The 16,720-nt window shown below is 53.9% G+C and overlaps 1 protein-coding gene across 1 annotated transcript in view; it reads right to left on the bottom strand.

Annotated features, from left to right (window-relative positions):
• Positions 1-10,183: 10,183 nt before the first annotated feature.
• The window catches only part of MINDY3 (MINDY lysine 48 deubiquitinase 3), an 80,532-nt gene continuing 73,995 nt past the window's right edge, over positions 10,184-16,720 (bottom strand). Inside the window, 3 exon segments of the mRNA XM_029077751.2 lie at positions 10,184-11,142; positions 11,145-11,253; positions 14,778-14,849. Of these exon segments, the coding sequence (XP_028933584.1) occupies positions 11,060-11,142; positions 11,145-11,253; positions 14,778-14,849 (264 nt within the window). The 3' untranslated portion in view covers positions 10,184-11,059.

The following is a 16,720-nucleotide window of genomic DNA, read 5'->3' on the forward strand; positions in this document are numbered from 1 at the left end:
TCACCTCCCTCTCTCCTTCTACAACCCAGCCCGTGCGCGTCACTCCTTCCCACCTTCTCATTGTGTCTCGCAGCCTCACCCATCTTGTCGCCTCTGGCCTGGAACGCCTTCCCTCCTCAAATCCCACCGGGCAACGACTCTCCCCACTTCAGAGCCTTACTGAGGCCCGTCTCCTCCAAGGGGCCTTCCCAGACTCAGCCCGCCATTCCTCACCTCCCACTCCCTTCTCCGTTGCCCCTGACGCGCTCTTGCTCTCTGCGGAGCACTGTACGAAGAGCTGGGGAGAGTACAATTATAACAAAACAATAGTTCAGGAGTCCTAAGAGGGGCCTGAAAACTTGGGCAGCTGGAGGGGTTCAGAGACCGGCATTCCCCGGGTTTTCGGCGGTGAGGGCGGGTTAAGCGATCCCGGCCGAGGGGTGGTCACTGAAGACGCCTCCGGGCACATTTGGCCACTTGTCCCGCCCCCCGACACTGAATCGCACACGCAAAGAGGCTGAGGTGTTCAAACATAAAATAAATACGAATCCATCACTTCGTCTTCTCCCACACACACGCGTGCCCTTCCCCGGCCCGTGCCATCCGCGTCGCTCACCACGTAGCTGGCCAACTCCTCATTTATCCGCTGGGTCAGTTCGTTATATCTCTTCAGAAAGCAGCTAACTGGTGTATATTCGCCGGCTTTCGCCGGCTGGGTCTTCCCCACTCCCGGAGACCGTAAGCTCCTCGCGGGCAGGGTTCCCAGCTAAGCCCTCCTGTAGATTCCCCAATATTCTAGTCCCGGTTGGCAACCAGAATGGAGATTCTGGGTTACCCATCTCCCCACAACAGACACTAAGAGCAGCAGGGCCTAGTGGCAAGAGCCCGGGCTTGGGAGTCCGAGGACGTGGGTTCCAATCTGGGCTCTCGTCTGCTGTGCGAACCTTGGGCAGGTCACCTACCCTCTCTGTGCCTCAGTGACCTCATCTATAAAATGGGGATGAAGAGTGTGAGCTCCACGTGGCCAACCGATTACCTTGTATCTACCCCAGCGCTTAGAACGGTGCTTGGCACATAGTAAGCACTTAATAAATACCATTATCACCATCACGCATTATTTTTTTACTGGCATCCGTTACGCACTTACTACGTGCCTGGCACCGTACTAGGCCCTGGGGTAGGTACAGGTTAATCAGGCTGGATACAGTGCCTGTCCCACATAATCTAATAATGGCCCTCGTTGAGCGCTTACTATGTGCCGCACACTGTTCTAAGCACTAGGATAGATACAAGTCTGGCAGGTGGGACGCAGACCCCGTCCCACATGATAATAATAATGTTGGTATCTGTTTAGCGCTTACTACGTGCAGAGCACTGTTCTAAGCGCTGGGGTAGGCACAGGGCAATCGGGTTGTCCCACGTGAGGCTCACAGTTAATCCCCATTTTACAGATGAGGTCACTGAGGCCCAGAGAAGTGACTTGCCCACAGTCACACAGCTGGGATTCAAACCCATGCCCTCTGGCTCCCGAGCCTGGGTTCTTCCCACTGAGCCACGCTGTTTCTTGGGGCTCGCACTCTTAATTCCCCATTTGGGGGTCTCGGGCTGAAGTGGCCTCCCCACCCGACTGAGCCCGGGACGCCCAGGAGGCTAATTTTCCGGAACCCCTTGGGGCTGGGCACAGAGCCGTTTCCCGGGCGAGCCACCGGGTTCCCGACGGGAGGAGTTTTCACCGCCCAGCCGAGTGGGATCCTGCACAGAACCGCACCGAGGGAATAGCCGAGGGCAGCGCGGCCCAAGCAGGGGACCGGGAATCGGGGGACCCTGGGTTCTAATTCTAGCTCCGCCACTTCCCTGCGGGGGGGGACCTCGGGCAAGTCGCTCAACTTTTTGGCGCCTCGGCCCCCTCAACCCTCAAAGTGGGGATTCACAACCCCGCCTCCCTTCTCTTTCAGACCGTGAGCCCCAGGTGGATCACGATCATCTACAGCCATAGCACGACGCTTGGCACACGGTAAGGCTCAATAAGTAGCAGGGTGGCCGGACTGTACTTTCCAAGCGCTTAGTACAGTGCTCCACGCGCGGTAAGCGCTCGGCAGATACGATCGAATGAATGAATGAAGAAGCACGGACCTGGGATTCTAACCCGGCTCCGCGACCTACTGACCTTGGGCAGGTCGGCCCGAAAACTGAGGCACGTTTCGGTGCCTCAGTCTCCTCATCTGCAAAACGGGGGTCCGTTACCTCTTCTCCCTCTTACTTCGACTTTGAACCCCAATCCATGAAAACAAAACAAGCTTAGCCCAGTGCTCTGCACCCAGTAAGCCTCAAGAAATCCCAGCGACCGATTGCTTCACTTCAAGCTTCTGCAAACAGGACTTCGAGGAGGGAGTCCGCCTGAATGGAAAACATTCCTTGCCAGCCTCACTTAAGGTGATGATAAAGGGCACTTCGCTCAGGAGCAGATGTGCTCTGAGGACTGAGATGTGTGCGGGGAACCCAACGTCCGGCTGCTTCCAATCGCTCTGTCAGAAATCAGCCGGTGGGAATATTTTAGGAATCGGTGTTTGTCAGAAGCCCCGGCAGGAGCCCAGCTTTTGTAGAAAAGAAGGGTCCAAGTGATTTTCTGCTTTCCACCGTCACCCCCGGCGTCCTGAGAGCCGTACAAGGCCCCCGCAGGATATTCCTGGGCTGGGGAGGTTTGCCAAGGATTTCCCAAAGTGAATCAAACACTGGACCAACCCAACAAAATAGAAAAGTGGAAGATCCATCACTTGATTTTGTTGAAATTTACTGCTGATTTCTCTCATTAGGGAAACAGCATTTTTGTCCCTACAGACTGCCAGGTCACTGTAGAGACGGGGAACCTGTTTACCCATTGTGTTATATCTTACCCCTCCCAAGGGCTTAGTTCAGTGCTCTGCACAGAGTAAGCGCTCAATCATTAAAATAAGTTACAAGGAGGTCAATAACAATAGCGGTTGTATTTGTTAGATGGCTTACTATGCTCCAGGCACCGTACTAGACCTGGGATTGGTCCAAGCAAATCTGGTCGGACGCAGCCCCTGTCCCACATGGGGCTCGCGGTCTTCACCCCCATTTGACAGATGAGGGAACTGAGGCGTGGCGGGAGACGGATCTGCTGGGCGCGTGGCCAGAGGGAGAAGATGGAACGAGAGCTGGGGAAGGTTGAGATACAAAGAGGCGGACTGGCAAACGGTAACGGAAACCGCAAACGGCCGCCACCTGATAGATCGATCGGGTGTGAGACCGTAACCGGTGATCTTGACAACATCCCCCGTCGAAAACAGCGTACTAACACGGTACCCTAGGCCCCCGGGTCCAGCCCAGAAATATGGAAAGAGGCAGGCCCCGAACTCAGCAGAATAGCAACTGGTCTCTTCTCAAATCCGCCTCCCCGAGAGGGCCGGCCGGTAGGGGAGAAGGGAAGGGGGAGAGAGGGAGAAAGGAGGGGCTTTTCTCCTCACCCACTTCAGGATGGAGAAGAGAAAATGCGGAGCAGCAACAGCTGGCAAACATCCCGACTTCTTTCCACAAGCGTGTCGACGGGATTATTGGATTCTGGGGGACGGTCAGCTGCACGGTGTTCGTTGCCGGCATCTTTTCAAGCGTCTGTTTTACGCTACCAGAAAGGGCATCCGAACACACCGGTGTCCACTCCACTGGGGCGAGGGGAGCCGTCGCCCCCACAGCCGTTTGGACTTGCTTATCGTGGATCTCCGGCGAGACTCGAAAAGGTCCCGTCATGGCCGAAAACCCCCCAATTAGCTCTGTGAAGGTCTCTCAGTCCTCATCTCCCACTGAAATCATCGGTCCCTTCTCCTCCCCGTGCTCCAGATGGAAAGAGGACACCTAATAATAAGACTAATTATGGTGCTTAAGTGCTTACTGCGTGGCGAGCACTGTTCTAAGCGCTGGGGTAGGTACAAGGGATCAGGCTGGACACCGTCCCTGTCCCACATGGGGCTCACGCGTTTAATCCCCGCTTTACAGATGAGGTAACCGAGGCCCAGAGAACTGAAGTCACCCGTCCAAGGTCACACCGCGGACCTTTGGCAGGGCCGGAGTAAGAACCCAGGTCCTTCCGACTCCCTAGGCCCGTGCTCCATCCACTAAGCCGACACAGCGACCTCCATTCCGAACGCAGTTTAGTTAACACCTCCGCCATTTTTAAAGCCAACCGTGTCCAGCAAAGGTCAAACTTTGCCATCAGGACCAATTTACCCGGGTGCTCCTTCGGCTAATTACACTTCCGGACTTCGAGTCCTCTTGTCTCTAAGTCAAAGGGAGATAATCCGTATCGCTGCACGGTGGGACTTCCGAAGGTGAGGATCTCATCCGGCCGCGAGGAGACCTGCGTGAAACTGACGATCGATCCCACGCAGCGGTCACCAGGTCGATACGGTGGCCGTTTGCAGCTTCCGTTACCGTTTGCCAATCCGCCTCTTTGCATCTCAATCTTCCCCAGCTCTCGTTCCATCTTCTCCTGTCGGCCACACGCCCACCTCCCGCCACGCCTCGGTTCCCTCATCTGTCAAATGGGGGTGAAGACCGCGAGGCCCATGCGGAGCAGGGGCTGCGTCCGACAAGATTTGCTTGGACCAATCCCAGGGTCTAGTACAGAAGAGAAGCAGCGTGGCTCAGTGGCAAGAGCCCGGGCTTCGGAGTCAGAGGTCATGGGTTCGACTCCCGGCTCCGCCACCCGTCGGCTGTGTGACCGTGGGCGAGTCGCTTAACTTCTCTGTGCCTCAGTTACCTCATCTGTAAAGTGAGGATTAACTGGGAGCCTGTATCTCCCCCAGCGCTTAGAACGGTGCTCTGCACAGAGTAAGCGCTTAACAGATACCAACATTATTATTACAGTGCCCGGAACGTAGTAAGCGTCTAACAAATACAACCGCTATTATTATTAACCACTGCCTCCTTGTAACTTATTTTAATGTCAACACCCCCCCCCCCCCCCCGTAGGCTGTAAGCTCCTCGTGGGCAGAGAACATATCTCCCAGCCCTGTTGCACTGTACTCGCCCAAGTGCTCAGTGAAATGCTCCGCGCTCCATAAAAGCTCAATAAATACCACTGATCGACTGGTGACCTGTCCATCGTCCTTGAAGGTGACAGTTACCATGGGGAGATTTTCTTTTTGGCCTCACGGGACACCGAGGGACGCCAGAGGAGACTCTTTCTTGTGCTGTTTGCGGCTTTTCTGTTTGCGGCTCCAGGACCCGGTTTCAGTTCTGTGCTTCCTCCTCGCAGATACCGCTCAAAAAGAGAAGCCGCACGGCTTAACGGATAGAGCGCGAGCCTGGGAGTAAAAAGGACCTGGGTTCTGCTGACTTGGGCGAATCTCTTAACTTCTCCGTGCCTCGGTTACCTCATCTGGGATTAAGACCGCGAGCCCCGGGGGGGGGGACGTGGACCGTGGCCGGCTTGTATCCACCCCAGTGCTTAAAACAGTTAAAACAGTGAGCGCTTTAACAAATGACCACAGAAAGAGAAACAAGAGCCAGGTCTTTCTGGACAGCCTGTGAAATGCGGTCCCGCGGATGCTTCCCTGTCGCCTCCTATCCATCCATCAATCGTATTAAGAGCTTCGGGGGGCGGGGTACGACAGAGCCGAGTTGGGAGATAAATCCCCAGCCCGGGACGAGCTTACAGTCTAGGGTTCGCGGTTTTGGAGGTCCCAGCGAGGCCCAGGATCCAAAGCCTCCATGGTTCGTCCCTTTCACGGCTGCCCCCTCCCCGCAGATGTTTCAAAATGGAGTTCTGCTGCTCCGTGTCACTGCTGAGGCTCTTAGAACGGGAGATAACTCGAGCCTCCAAGTTCTCAACAAAGCGCAGGGCCCTCGGTAAATATCATCGCCGGGACTGAGACGACCTATCCACACGTAAGGATGCGGTCGTGCCACGAACTGAGGCAATCGCCCCGGCAGTTGAGTACGCCAAGCGCTTGGATTTGTGGCCCGGCGGCATCCCGCTTAAATCCTTACACAGACTTTCCCACCAATGTCTGTGCTCCCCTCTAGACCGTAAGTTCCCCTTGGGCAGGGAACGTGTCTGCGAACGCCGTTATCCTGTACTTGCCCAGAGCTCCGGACGGGCCTCCCGCACATAGTGACTACTCAATAAGTACCACTGATGGATGAATTGATTTCAGGGCTCTGCCCACAGTAAGCGCTCAAGAAATACCACTGATTGATTGAACTATAATACCAGTAAAGAGATGGAACAACACAACACAACTTATAGCAACACAAGCAGCACTCGCGTTCATAGAATCATCAATATTTCCGGCTGTCCTTTACCCCGATTATTCGATTTGTACACGCGAGTGACCATCGCCAAGCATTTCTCTGCCCCTCCCTCGCCACATTCTTGCCAGGATCAGGATCGCGGTCCCTTCCCCACTCGACTTCAGCCACTCTGAGGTCAGGGACTAAAGAGAGAACCATCCCTCATCTCCCTCCCCGTCCACGCGGTCGCCGTAGGACCGGGCGACCCCGGGCGGCGGGGAAGAGGAAGGTGGACACAGCGGGCTTCTCTTTCCCCGCCAGGTCGGGCCGACGGTGTGGCCAGAAACGGAGAGGCCGTCCGTGCCCGGCCCGCCCCCGGCGCCGTCCCGCTCCTCCTCCGCGCTCAACTCTCCCGGCGACCACCTGATATCAGTTCCGCGCTCACCGACCGCGGGTACGCGCACTGGGCTTTCTCGATCCAGCGGCGGCTACAGCCGGAATCCTAGCCACTTTTGAACCGGGGCTAATTAGTGAATCGTTTCCAGAGTAAAGTGTTGTTTTTACACGCAGTTGGAAGTAGCCAACCTCGGGACAGTACCGCTGACATTTTCCAGACACAATCCTCCCGCGGAGACGGCTTCCGAGAAGTTACGCAGACTAACTTGTGTCCCTGTGCGAACGGCAACTTAACCCTCGCACGGCAAAAACACTCCTTGGGTAGCCCTCCTTCGGTCAACGAAGCGGGGACGGAAACTGAAGTGCCGGAGCAGAGCTTGGCGGGTTTCCGTGCCCCCTAGACCGTAAGCTCGCTGCGGACGGGTAACGCGTCTATTACACCGCTGTGCGCTACTCTCCCACGCGCTTCGTACAGTTCCGTCGGCCCCCCCGAGGGACGACCTAATCCCCACCTGTGCACGCTCTCCCAGTGCCTAGTACAGGGTAAGCGTTGAATATTTTTACGCATAATCAATTGTATATTGAGTGCTCGGGAGACTACATCACCGTGTACCACTTCTCTGCACACGGCAAGCGCCCAGTAAATACAATTGATCGACAGGGACAGGCCCTATCGGGAATTGCCTTCCGGGGATGTAGTATAACAACGTTGGTATTTGTTAAGCGCTTACTACGTGCAGAGCACTGTTCTAAGCGCTGGGGGAGACACGGGGGAATCAGGTCGTCCCACGTGGGGCTCACGGTCTTCATCCCCGTTTTCCAGATGAGGTCACCGAGGCACAGACAAGTGACTCGCCCACAGTCGCACAGCTGACGAGTGGCAGAGCCGGGAGTCGAACCCACGGCCTCTGACTCCAAAGCCCGGGCTCTTTCCACCGAGCCCCGCTGCTTCTGGCTTCTGGTCGTGGGCTCGGCGGACTGAAGGTAGGGACCGGTCGCCGTAAATTTGCTTCGCTTGCGAGCAGGGAACCAGCCGCACTCCCCGAAGCGGGGTCTGGGCCTTGGCCGTCCGATGGGGGCCCTTTCACGTGACCACTTCACGCTCTGCGCTGCGTGACCGCATCTCTATTTTGCCATTGTCCAAAGAGGCGGCGGAGATGGAAGGAAAGCGGGGATGGCCTCGGTACACCTTTCTCCCTTGCCATATTTCACCCCAAACCCGCTTCCCCGAAGCAAGGTTCGGCCGCGTGGCCCAGTGGAAAGAGCACGGGCTAAGCAATCAGAGGCCGCGGGTTCTACTCCCAGCTCTGTGACCTTGGGTCTCATTATTTATTTCTCTGCACCTCGGTCTCCTCACCTGGAAACTCGCCTGGAAAATGGGGACCCCTTCTCTCCCCTCCTTCGGCCGTGTGCCGCTTATGGGACGGGGACCGTGTCCAGCCCGATTTCATCTGCGCACGTGGAAGCCGTGTGGCCTGGCGAAAACAGCTCGGGCCCGCGAGTCGGAGGATCTGGGCTCTGATCCCGGCTCCTCCGCTTGTCCGCTGGGTGATCGTGGGCACGTCACTTCACTTCTCTGTGCCTCAGTCCCCTCACCGGCAAGATGGAGATTAATACCGGTTCTCCCTCTCGTTAAGCGAGTCCCATGGGGGGGGGGACCTGATTATGTCGTACCTACCCCGGCGCTTAGAACAGTGGGAAGAGCACGGGCTTTGGGGTCAGAGGTCATGAGTTCGAATGCCGGCTCGGCCACTTGTCAGCTGTGTGACTTTGGGCGAGTCACTTCACTTCTCGGTGCCTCAGTTACCTCATCTGTAAAATGAGGATTAAGACCGTGAGCCCCACGTGGGACCACGTGATTCCCCTGTGTCTACCCCAGCGCTTAGAACAGTGCTCGGCACATAGTAAGCGCTTAACAAATACCAACATTATTAACAGTGCCTGGCACAGAGTAAGCGTTGAACAGAGCCCACATTTATTTTCAGGATCGGTACTAGCAGCAGTGTCGATTTCAGGACTTGAAGCGCCCACAGTGAGGATCTGAAAAACGGCATAACAATAACAACAGTGACAATAACGGCTCCCCGCCCTAGACTGGGAACCTGTCGTGGGTAGGGGATCGTCCCTCTCTACTGCTGTATTGTACTTTCCAAGTGCTCGGCACAGAGTGAGCGCTCAATAAATACAACCGAATGAACGTGCCAAGCGTCACGCTAAATTCTGGGGTGGGCACGGGCAAATGGGGTTGGACACAGTCCCCGTCCCACGTGGGGCTCACGGCCTCAATCCCCCTTTTACAGATGAGGTAACTGAGGCCCAGAGAAGGGAAGTGAATAAATACGACTGAACGAGGGATCGGGTGAAGTGACTCGCCCAGGAAGAGGGACGGGCAGGGAACCCTCCCGTTTCTCGGTCGTGGTGACACTCCCAGCGCAGCGGGGCGGCGCTTCACTGATATGAACACCCGACACGTACGTACTCACGCATGCACACGCAACGCAGATCCGTATCCGTGAGGAGTCACGGATTTCTATCCTCCCAACTCACTCAGTCCTCAAACTTCCTCTTTAAGCCGAACACGCTTTCCCCCGTTCTACTCCCTCCCTGCCTAATGACCTCTCTCGACCAAGAAGTCAAGAACCGTCCTTCCCGAGGCGCCGAGGCAAACGGCTGGTGGGGCGGGAGCCAGACAGTGGTTGAATCCCGTCTACCGGCGTCACTAGATGCAGCGACCGGCTGGGCCCGGGAGCAGAAGGACCCGGGTTCGACTTGTCAGCAGTGGGACGCCGGGCAAGTCGCTCACTTCTCTGTGCCTCAGTTACCCTCATCGGTAGAATGGGGATTAAGACCGTGAGCCCTTCGTGGGGCACGGGCTGTGTCCAACCTGACTGGCTTGGATCTACCCTAGGGCTTAGCAGGGTGCCCGGAACACAGCAAGCGCTTAACAAATACCATTAAAAAAAATCATTACACCTCCCTCCCCCATCATAAAGAGGAGGAGGAGGAGGCCGAGGCTTTGGGGATTACACGGCAACGACCCGCGATTCCGGCTCTCCTGGGGTGAACTCCGGGACACGCCGGCTCCTCTCGGGTGCTGCCCATTCCCTGCCCACTCCAAGTTGGGGCTGATCGATTTTAAGTGCTCGATAAATAAATCCCACCGCTCGATTAAAGGGCAGGGTGCCCTTTAAGGGCCAGAGAGGCAGATTTTTTGAGACGGTCTTCTCCGAGCAGAGGCCCAACTTGGTTAAAGTCAGGTGAGGGCGTAATTTTGGGGGGGGGGGGGGGCGGGGGTTACAGGGATCCCTCGAAACCTGAGGTCCTCGGGCTCCAGCTCTGCTGATTCCTCCGTGTGAGTAATTCCCCTTGACAAATCCCATTTCACTATACGCACAAGAGTTCAGGCCTCGGCTGTCGACTCTCCTCCCCGCAGACCCGTCAACCCACGACGCCAACCTTCATCATTCCGTCCGGCGCAGCGCTGCCATAAAAACATATTCGAGGAGCAGCGGATTGGTCGTATTTGGACAATCCGTGTCAAAAACCCTAGGTCGCAGTCCAGGAAAAAAAAGTCTGTTTATTTAGGGCCAAGAACTAGGATCGTAATAAATAAATAGAGTATACTAACGTAATAACAGATGGTCTCATGCACTTAACACAGTTATAATATACAAGAAAGCTGGCTTACGTCGCTTTTTGGACAAAAGGGGAGAAAGCATTTGGCAATTCAATAAGAGTGAACAGTTTTAAGATTGTAAACAGATTCTTTCTGCTGTTGAACTTTTGGTTTACATTCTCCTTAGACATCTCTGAAGAGCGGTACATTTTCTCCTTAGTTCGGCCTTTCATTACCATGCCAGATAGCTAACCACAGCCACAGACAACTGTCAAAGAGACAGGATTGACGACTTGTATGATGTAGAATATTTCAGTGTACATTGTGCAAGCTTACGTAGGTGAAACCAGATTAGAAAAAAATGGCAAAAATGTAACTCGGACTTTTCAGTTCTGAACCTCAACGGGGTCGTGTAATGCCAGTATCACTTAAATAAGAAGAACCCGCCCGAGTGAATCAGACACAAGCAAAAATCGATAGGTTTTGAAATTTTACATCCGATCTCCAGTATCAGATGGCGGTCACATCTTTCCGAAAGAGATGAAGATTATCTCGGACAGTTCGGGGGACGGGTTCTGTTTATGCCCCGATTTCATTTTGTCACTTAACGTCACGATGGTCAAAGAGAAAAAAAAAAGAAGAACCTGGACAAAGAGCACACGGTAAAAGAAATCCAAATGAAATACATCCATCCAACCAACACTGAAAAGAGTGTCTAAAATAGTTATTTACATTTTATCAGTGATACCAGTGTATAGCTTCATCCAGCCAAAGGGTAGGTATTTTCCAGCCAACTGCCGACCGCTAGACTCTTCTTTAAGCTTCTGCTTTGTCTATCTTCCTTCTAAAATTCAGCTTCATCAGTTTCAGTGAAGGAGAGCGGTCTGTGGTCCACAGTATTCTATGTACGGCCACTTAGTTTGGAGACAACGCTTAACTGGGCTATCGTCTGTCTGAAGCATCGGATCTTCAAAGCCCATGACGACTGCCGTGCCTTCGACGTACATGACCTGCCAAGATAAAGTCACGTAATTCATCTATATCTCCCCACACCCCCTCCCACGCATTACAACCCCCTCTCGCTGGTTTTTTTTACCGAGGGCTTCCCGTGTACACAGCGTGTGCAATACGGAACTGGTTATCTTACGACCTGAACTGCCGATGAGACTGTTTGGGGCAGGGAATCTATATTAGAGACAAAAATACCCAAAAGCCGAGAAAAGGCGGGGGGGGGGGGGGGCCCTGCCTCCTTTCGGGGCTGTCGGGTTCGCGTCGCCGGTCTGCCAGTTTTCAGGTCCGCTTTACGTATCTACAGGGCGGCAAGGAATGGAACAGCCGGGCTCCGGAACAGAAACCTTCTAGGGCAAGAACTTGCCAGAGTCTTCAGGGCTGACTCTCTGGCCCGGAAAACCCACTAAACCTCCTGCCCAGAAATCGGCTCTTTCGCAAATGAATCTTTTCTGTTGTTACTGGACAATAATGCGCCTTCTTCTTGAGCCCAGAGAGCGGACGGAGGTGACAGTGAGGGGGCAGGTGGGAGTGGGGCTGGCTGGATGCCGTGGATAAGGGGGCTGCCAAGTGGTCTTCAGGCCTGGAAATAAAATCCGGCAGGGAGGAGAGGGGCCACGCTCCCTAGCAAGCTCTTAATTCGTAAGTAAGCGCTCAGTAAATACAATCGACTGACTGCCTGATGCGCCCCACAGATGTGGAGTTTGCGGTCGGACTCTCACGTGGCGTCTTGAAAACGATTCTCCCTTCACTAGGGAGGATGGGGCCACGGCAACATTTTTCAAACAGCAAAATATGAAATATTTCAGTGGTGATGTCGACTTCAGTCTTTAGTTTCAATATCCTGGTCCAGGTCACCTGCTATTCAAGCTAATTGATAGGTGACCACTGCTGGAATAAGATTCTTCCATAATAGGCAGCAAATCCGCTTTTAATTTTAAGATTAGTAGCCACGAATAACATCTCTGTGTTCCTTGAAGCCAAGGCAACTCGTGAAAGGAACCAAGGCAATTTCAGGAAGGGCCCCACACCGGTTTAACGGTTCCGACCCGACTCTCCAGAGCAGACCCGCTCAGATACGCCGGTCAAATAAGGAATTCCCCAGGTCCCTTTACACCTGCCATCTGTCTGCTGAGTGACCCTGGGCATGTCAATTCCCTTCACCGGGCCTCAGTTCCCTCGTCTGCAAATGGGGACTCATTCAATCCATCAGTGGCATTTACCGAGCACTTCCTTGTGGCAGAGCACTGTACCGAGCACCTGGGCGAGTACGATATAGCAGAACTGGACGTCACGTTCCCTGCCCGCAGTGAGCTTGCGGTCTAGAGGGGGGGGACCTCAATATGAATAAATGATGGGTATGTATATGAGTGCTGTGGGGCCGAGGAAGGGGTGAGTAAAGGGAGTGAGTAAAATGCAAGAGCGAAGCAGAAGGGAGTGGGAGAAGAGGAAATGGGGGGCTTATTTGGTGAAGGCCTCTCGGAGAAGACGCGCTTTAAATAAGGCTTGGAAGATGGGGAGAGCGTTACTCTGTCGGGGACGAAGCGGGAGGCTGTTCCAGGCGTGGCGAGGAGTCGGGGTCGAGGTAAATGAGGCCGTGGTGCAGTGAGAAGGTTGCACGTCGCAGTGCGAAGTGTGCGGGCTGGCCCGCGCCACAAAATCAGGGAGTTGAGGCAGGAGGGAGGGGAAGGCGACGGAATGCTTTAAAGCCAATGGTGGGAGTTTCTGTTTGATGCGGAGGTGGATGGGCAACCACCGGGCGCTCTAGGGAGTGGAGACACGTGCACTGAACAGTTTTGTAGAAAAATCATCTGGGCAACGGAAGGAAGCATTGGACTGAGGAGAGACAGGAGGTCAACGGGGAGGCCGATTCAGTAACCGAGGCAGGATAGGCCGAGCGCTTGGATTAACAGGGTAGTAATCTGGGTGGCTTACTTCGTCCACCTCAAATTCATCCTGGCGTGCTCGCGGTCCTTCTCCCCCACCTTCCCACCTTCCCTCGCTAATCTCCCAGCCCACGTCCCGGTTGGCACGCCTCACCCCTCTAACGCCAACCTACTCCCTTTAACTCGATCTCGTCTGACCCTCGCTCACGTCCTCTCCGCCGGCCCTGGAACTCCCTCCCACTTCCCTTCACGGCAGGGGGGCACCGTGGCCTAGCGGAAGGAGCCCCGGCTCGGGAGTCGGAGGTTGCGGGTTCCAATCCCGGCTCGGGCCACTCTCGTCTGTGGGACTCTGGGCAAGTCACGTAACTTCTCTGTGCCTCGGTTACCTCCTTTGTAAACTGGTGATAGAGACTGCGAGTCAGACAGGGACCGTGTCTGACCTGATTACCTTTCGTCTACCCCAGTGCTTAGGATAGTGCCTGGCAAATACCACAATTATTATTATTTACATTACAGAGAAGGGCGGTAATAGAGGTTATGATATACGTTAGGTACTTGAGGGCTACAGCTTAAGTGTTTCACTTTTTTTTTTTTTCCAGACGGAAAGGCCGGAGGGGTAGTTGACGGATATAGAGTGGGAAGAGGAAAGGTACTCAGGGAAGGCTTCTGGAGGAGATTTCATCTCAAGGAGGGCTCTGAAGATTGGAGACGGACACAGAGGAGGTAGAGAGCTGACAGAGCGACTTAAAGCCAAGGTTCAGGAGTTTCCGCTTGCTGCAGGGTAGAACGAGTAGCCATCGGGGGTTTGATGAGGTAACTGAGGCACAGAGAAGTCTGCCACTTGTCAGCTTGTGTGACGCGGGCGGGTCGCCTTCACTTCTCCGGGCCTCAGTGACCTCATCTGTAAATGGGGATGAAGACCGGGAGCCTCACGTGGGACCATCCCGATGACCCTGTAGCTCCCCCAGCGCTTAGAACAGTGCTCGGCACATAGTAAGCGCTTAACAAATACCGACATTATCATTGTTATTCGAAGGAAAGTGACTTTCCCAAGGTTACCTGGCAGATATGTGGCAGAGGCAGGATTAGGAGCCACGTCTCTGGCTTCCGGGCCCTTGCTCTATCCTCTGGGCCACGTTTGCGTCTCTCGGTTGGGTCTAGACCGTACGCTTCTTGAATGAGTGTCTTTGAACGCTTTTGTATTTTCTCAAGGCGCCTAGTACAGTGCTTGGCACGCAGGAGGCGCTCAATGAATGCTCCCGCTGGATTGATGGAGATGACATTTAAGCAGCGTGGCTCAGTGGAAAGAGCCCCGGGCTTGGGAGTCAGAGGTCATGGGTTCGGATCCCGGCTCTGCTACTTGGCAGCTGTGTGACTGTGGGCAAGTCGCTTCGCTTCTCTGGGCCTCAGTTCCCTCTTCTGGAAAATGGGGATGAAGACTGTGAGCCTCACGTGGGACAACCTGATGAGCCTGTACCTACCCCAGCGCTTAGAACAGTGCTCTGCACATAGTAAGCGCTTAACAAATACCAACATTATTATTATCAGATCACACAACCAGACCAAGCCTCATCACAGTAGCCACGAACGGCGCCGACACCACCCCGCGTAAAATAAGAATATGACATTTAAATTCATACCTTTTCATTATAATTAGACTGCTTCAATCCATTGTAATGATAAACAGTAAATGACTCTGGAACTCTGGAATCCTATCGTAAAGAAAACAGCATTAGAAATCTACATCGCGCTAGTTTAGTCAGGGAAATTCGGGGCCAAACCAAGCCAGGAAACAAGTACCCGCTTTCCTCTGTGGATTCCAATTCCCCACGTGGGCCGGGGGAGGACGGGGGTGTGAGGATGGTCTCCCCGGGGGCAGTGAGGGACCCGCTGTTCAACCTGCCGGTTTTCACTGCTGAGACCCTTGAAGCGTTGAGTCGTTACTGGTTTCCCTTGTTGACGGCACTGTATCCTTAGGGTTCGTGCATCTGTTCTCCTCCCTGCAGAGCCCCTGAGCCCCTGGTGGCAGGGACTGGGTCCCAACTGGTTTTCTTGCTAACGATCCCGATTCATAAATGTCAGGAAATCATAACTAGGAGACACTCGCTTTTTCTCGCCGTCGTCCCCTACGAGCACCGATGCGGTGTAGACGGCACCTGCGTCAAGACCCTGTTGGTTCCCTCGCATCCAATCCGGCATTTCACGGCTCCACGGAGGAGCCTTCAGAAATTCTTGTTAACGCTGTACTTAGCCCCTGCCCACCCCCAACAGGAGACACATCTGGCTTCCATTTCTTTCCGGAGGCGCCTGTTGTTCCCCGAGCAGATCCCCGGGTGGATCCAGATAGAGAGAGAGAGAGATATCCCGATAGACAGATATCCAACCAGATAGGTTGGATCCAGATAGAGAAGCAGCGTGGCTCAGTGGAAAGAGCCTGGGCTTCGGAGTCAGAGGTCATGGGTTCGGCTCCCGGCTCTGCCACTTGTCAGCTCTGTGACTGTGGGCAAGTCACAACTTCTCTGTGCCTCAGTGACCTCATCTGGAAAATGGGGATTAACTGTGAGCCTCACGTGGGACAACCCGATGCCCCCGTGTCTACCCCAGCGCTTAGAACAGTGCTCTGCGCATAGTAAGCGCTTAACAAATACCGACATTATTATTATTATTGTCCAGCATAAACAAGTACGCTTCATTAAGGCAAAGGCTGTTTCACCTCAAGGCCCCACACGGGCTCTCCCCCGTCCAGGCTCTCAGCAGGATTCGGTCTGAGCCCTCTCTGCTCCCAGACTCTCTGAGAGAGCCACGTCCCAGGAATAAATCTTCTTCCCGGACTCCGCCCCGTTGCTCTGGCCTTCTAGGTATCACAACCATCGACGGCTAAGTTCCTTTCTTGGCCTCCGACTGGCTTCTTGCTGTCCACATCTCCTCAAGCCTGCCATCTTTCACGTAATATTTACTCTGGCTCATCTTGATTCTATTTATTGCCTTGATTCTATTTATTGCTACTGTTTGTCTGTCCGTCTCCCCCGATTAGACTGTAAGCCCGTCAGTGGGCAGGGGCTGTCTCTATCTGTTGCCGATCTGTACCTTCCCAGGGCTTAGTACAGTGCTCTGCACATAGTAAGCGCTCAAAAAATACTACTGAATGAATGAATGGTCCCACTGTTTTCCCCAAAGAGAGCTTTTTCGACTTCTTTTCGTTAGAGAAGTATCCATGAGCAAGAATCCTGTTTATATTACAGTCCCCCTCGCCCTCCCAAAGGTATTATATGATTAAGGAAAAAGGATAATTTGGGGGGGGGGGCACAGCAAGCTGCAGAAATGCTTTATTTATTTGAATAATGACTACTTTCCATTGCAGAAACAGTTCCTAGTGGAGAGCTGATTCACTAGATGCTTAACTTTTTAAGGTTAAAGAGCCAAAAATTATAATGAAGCTCCCCAGAGATTTTTTTTTCCTTTATGTCAAACACCTCCGCTTAAATGGGGTAGAAGAAAATGGAGAATAATGTTTCGCTCTCTCTCAAACTGCACCCAATCTTTTTCCTTATAAAACGACGGCTAATTGTTCCTCTATTTAAAA

This window comes from Ornithorhynchus anatinus, chromosome 13 (genome assembly GCF_004115215.2).
Source record: "Ornithorhynchus anatinus isolate Pmale09 chromosome 13, mOrnAna1.pri.v4, whole genome shotgun sequence".
NCBI classification, from domain to species: domain Eukaryota; kingdom Metazoa; phylum Chordata; class Mammalia; order Monotremata; family Ornithorhynchidae; genus Ornithorhynchus; species Ornithorhynchus anatinus.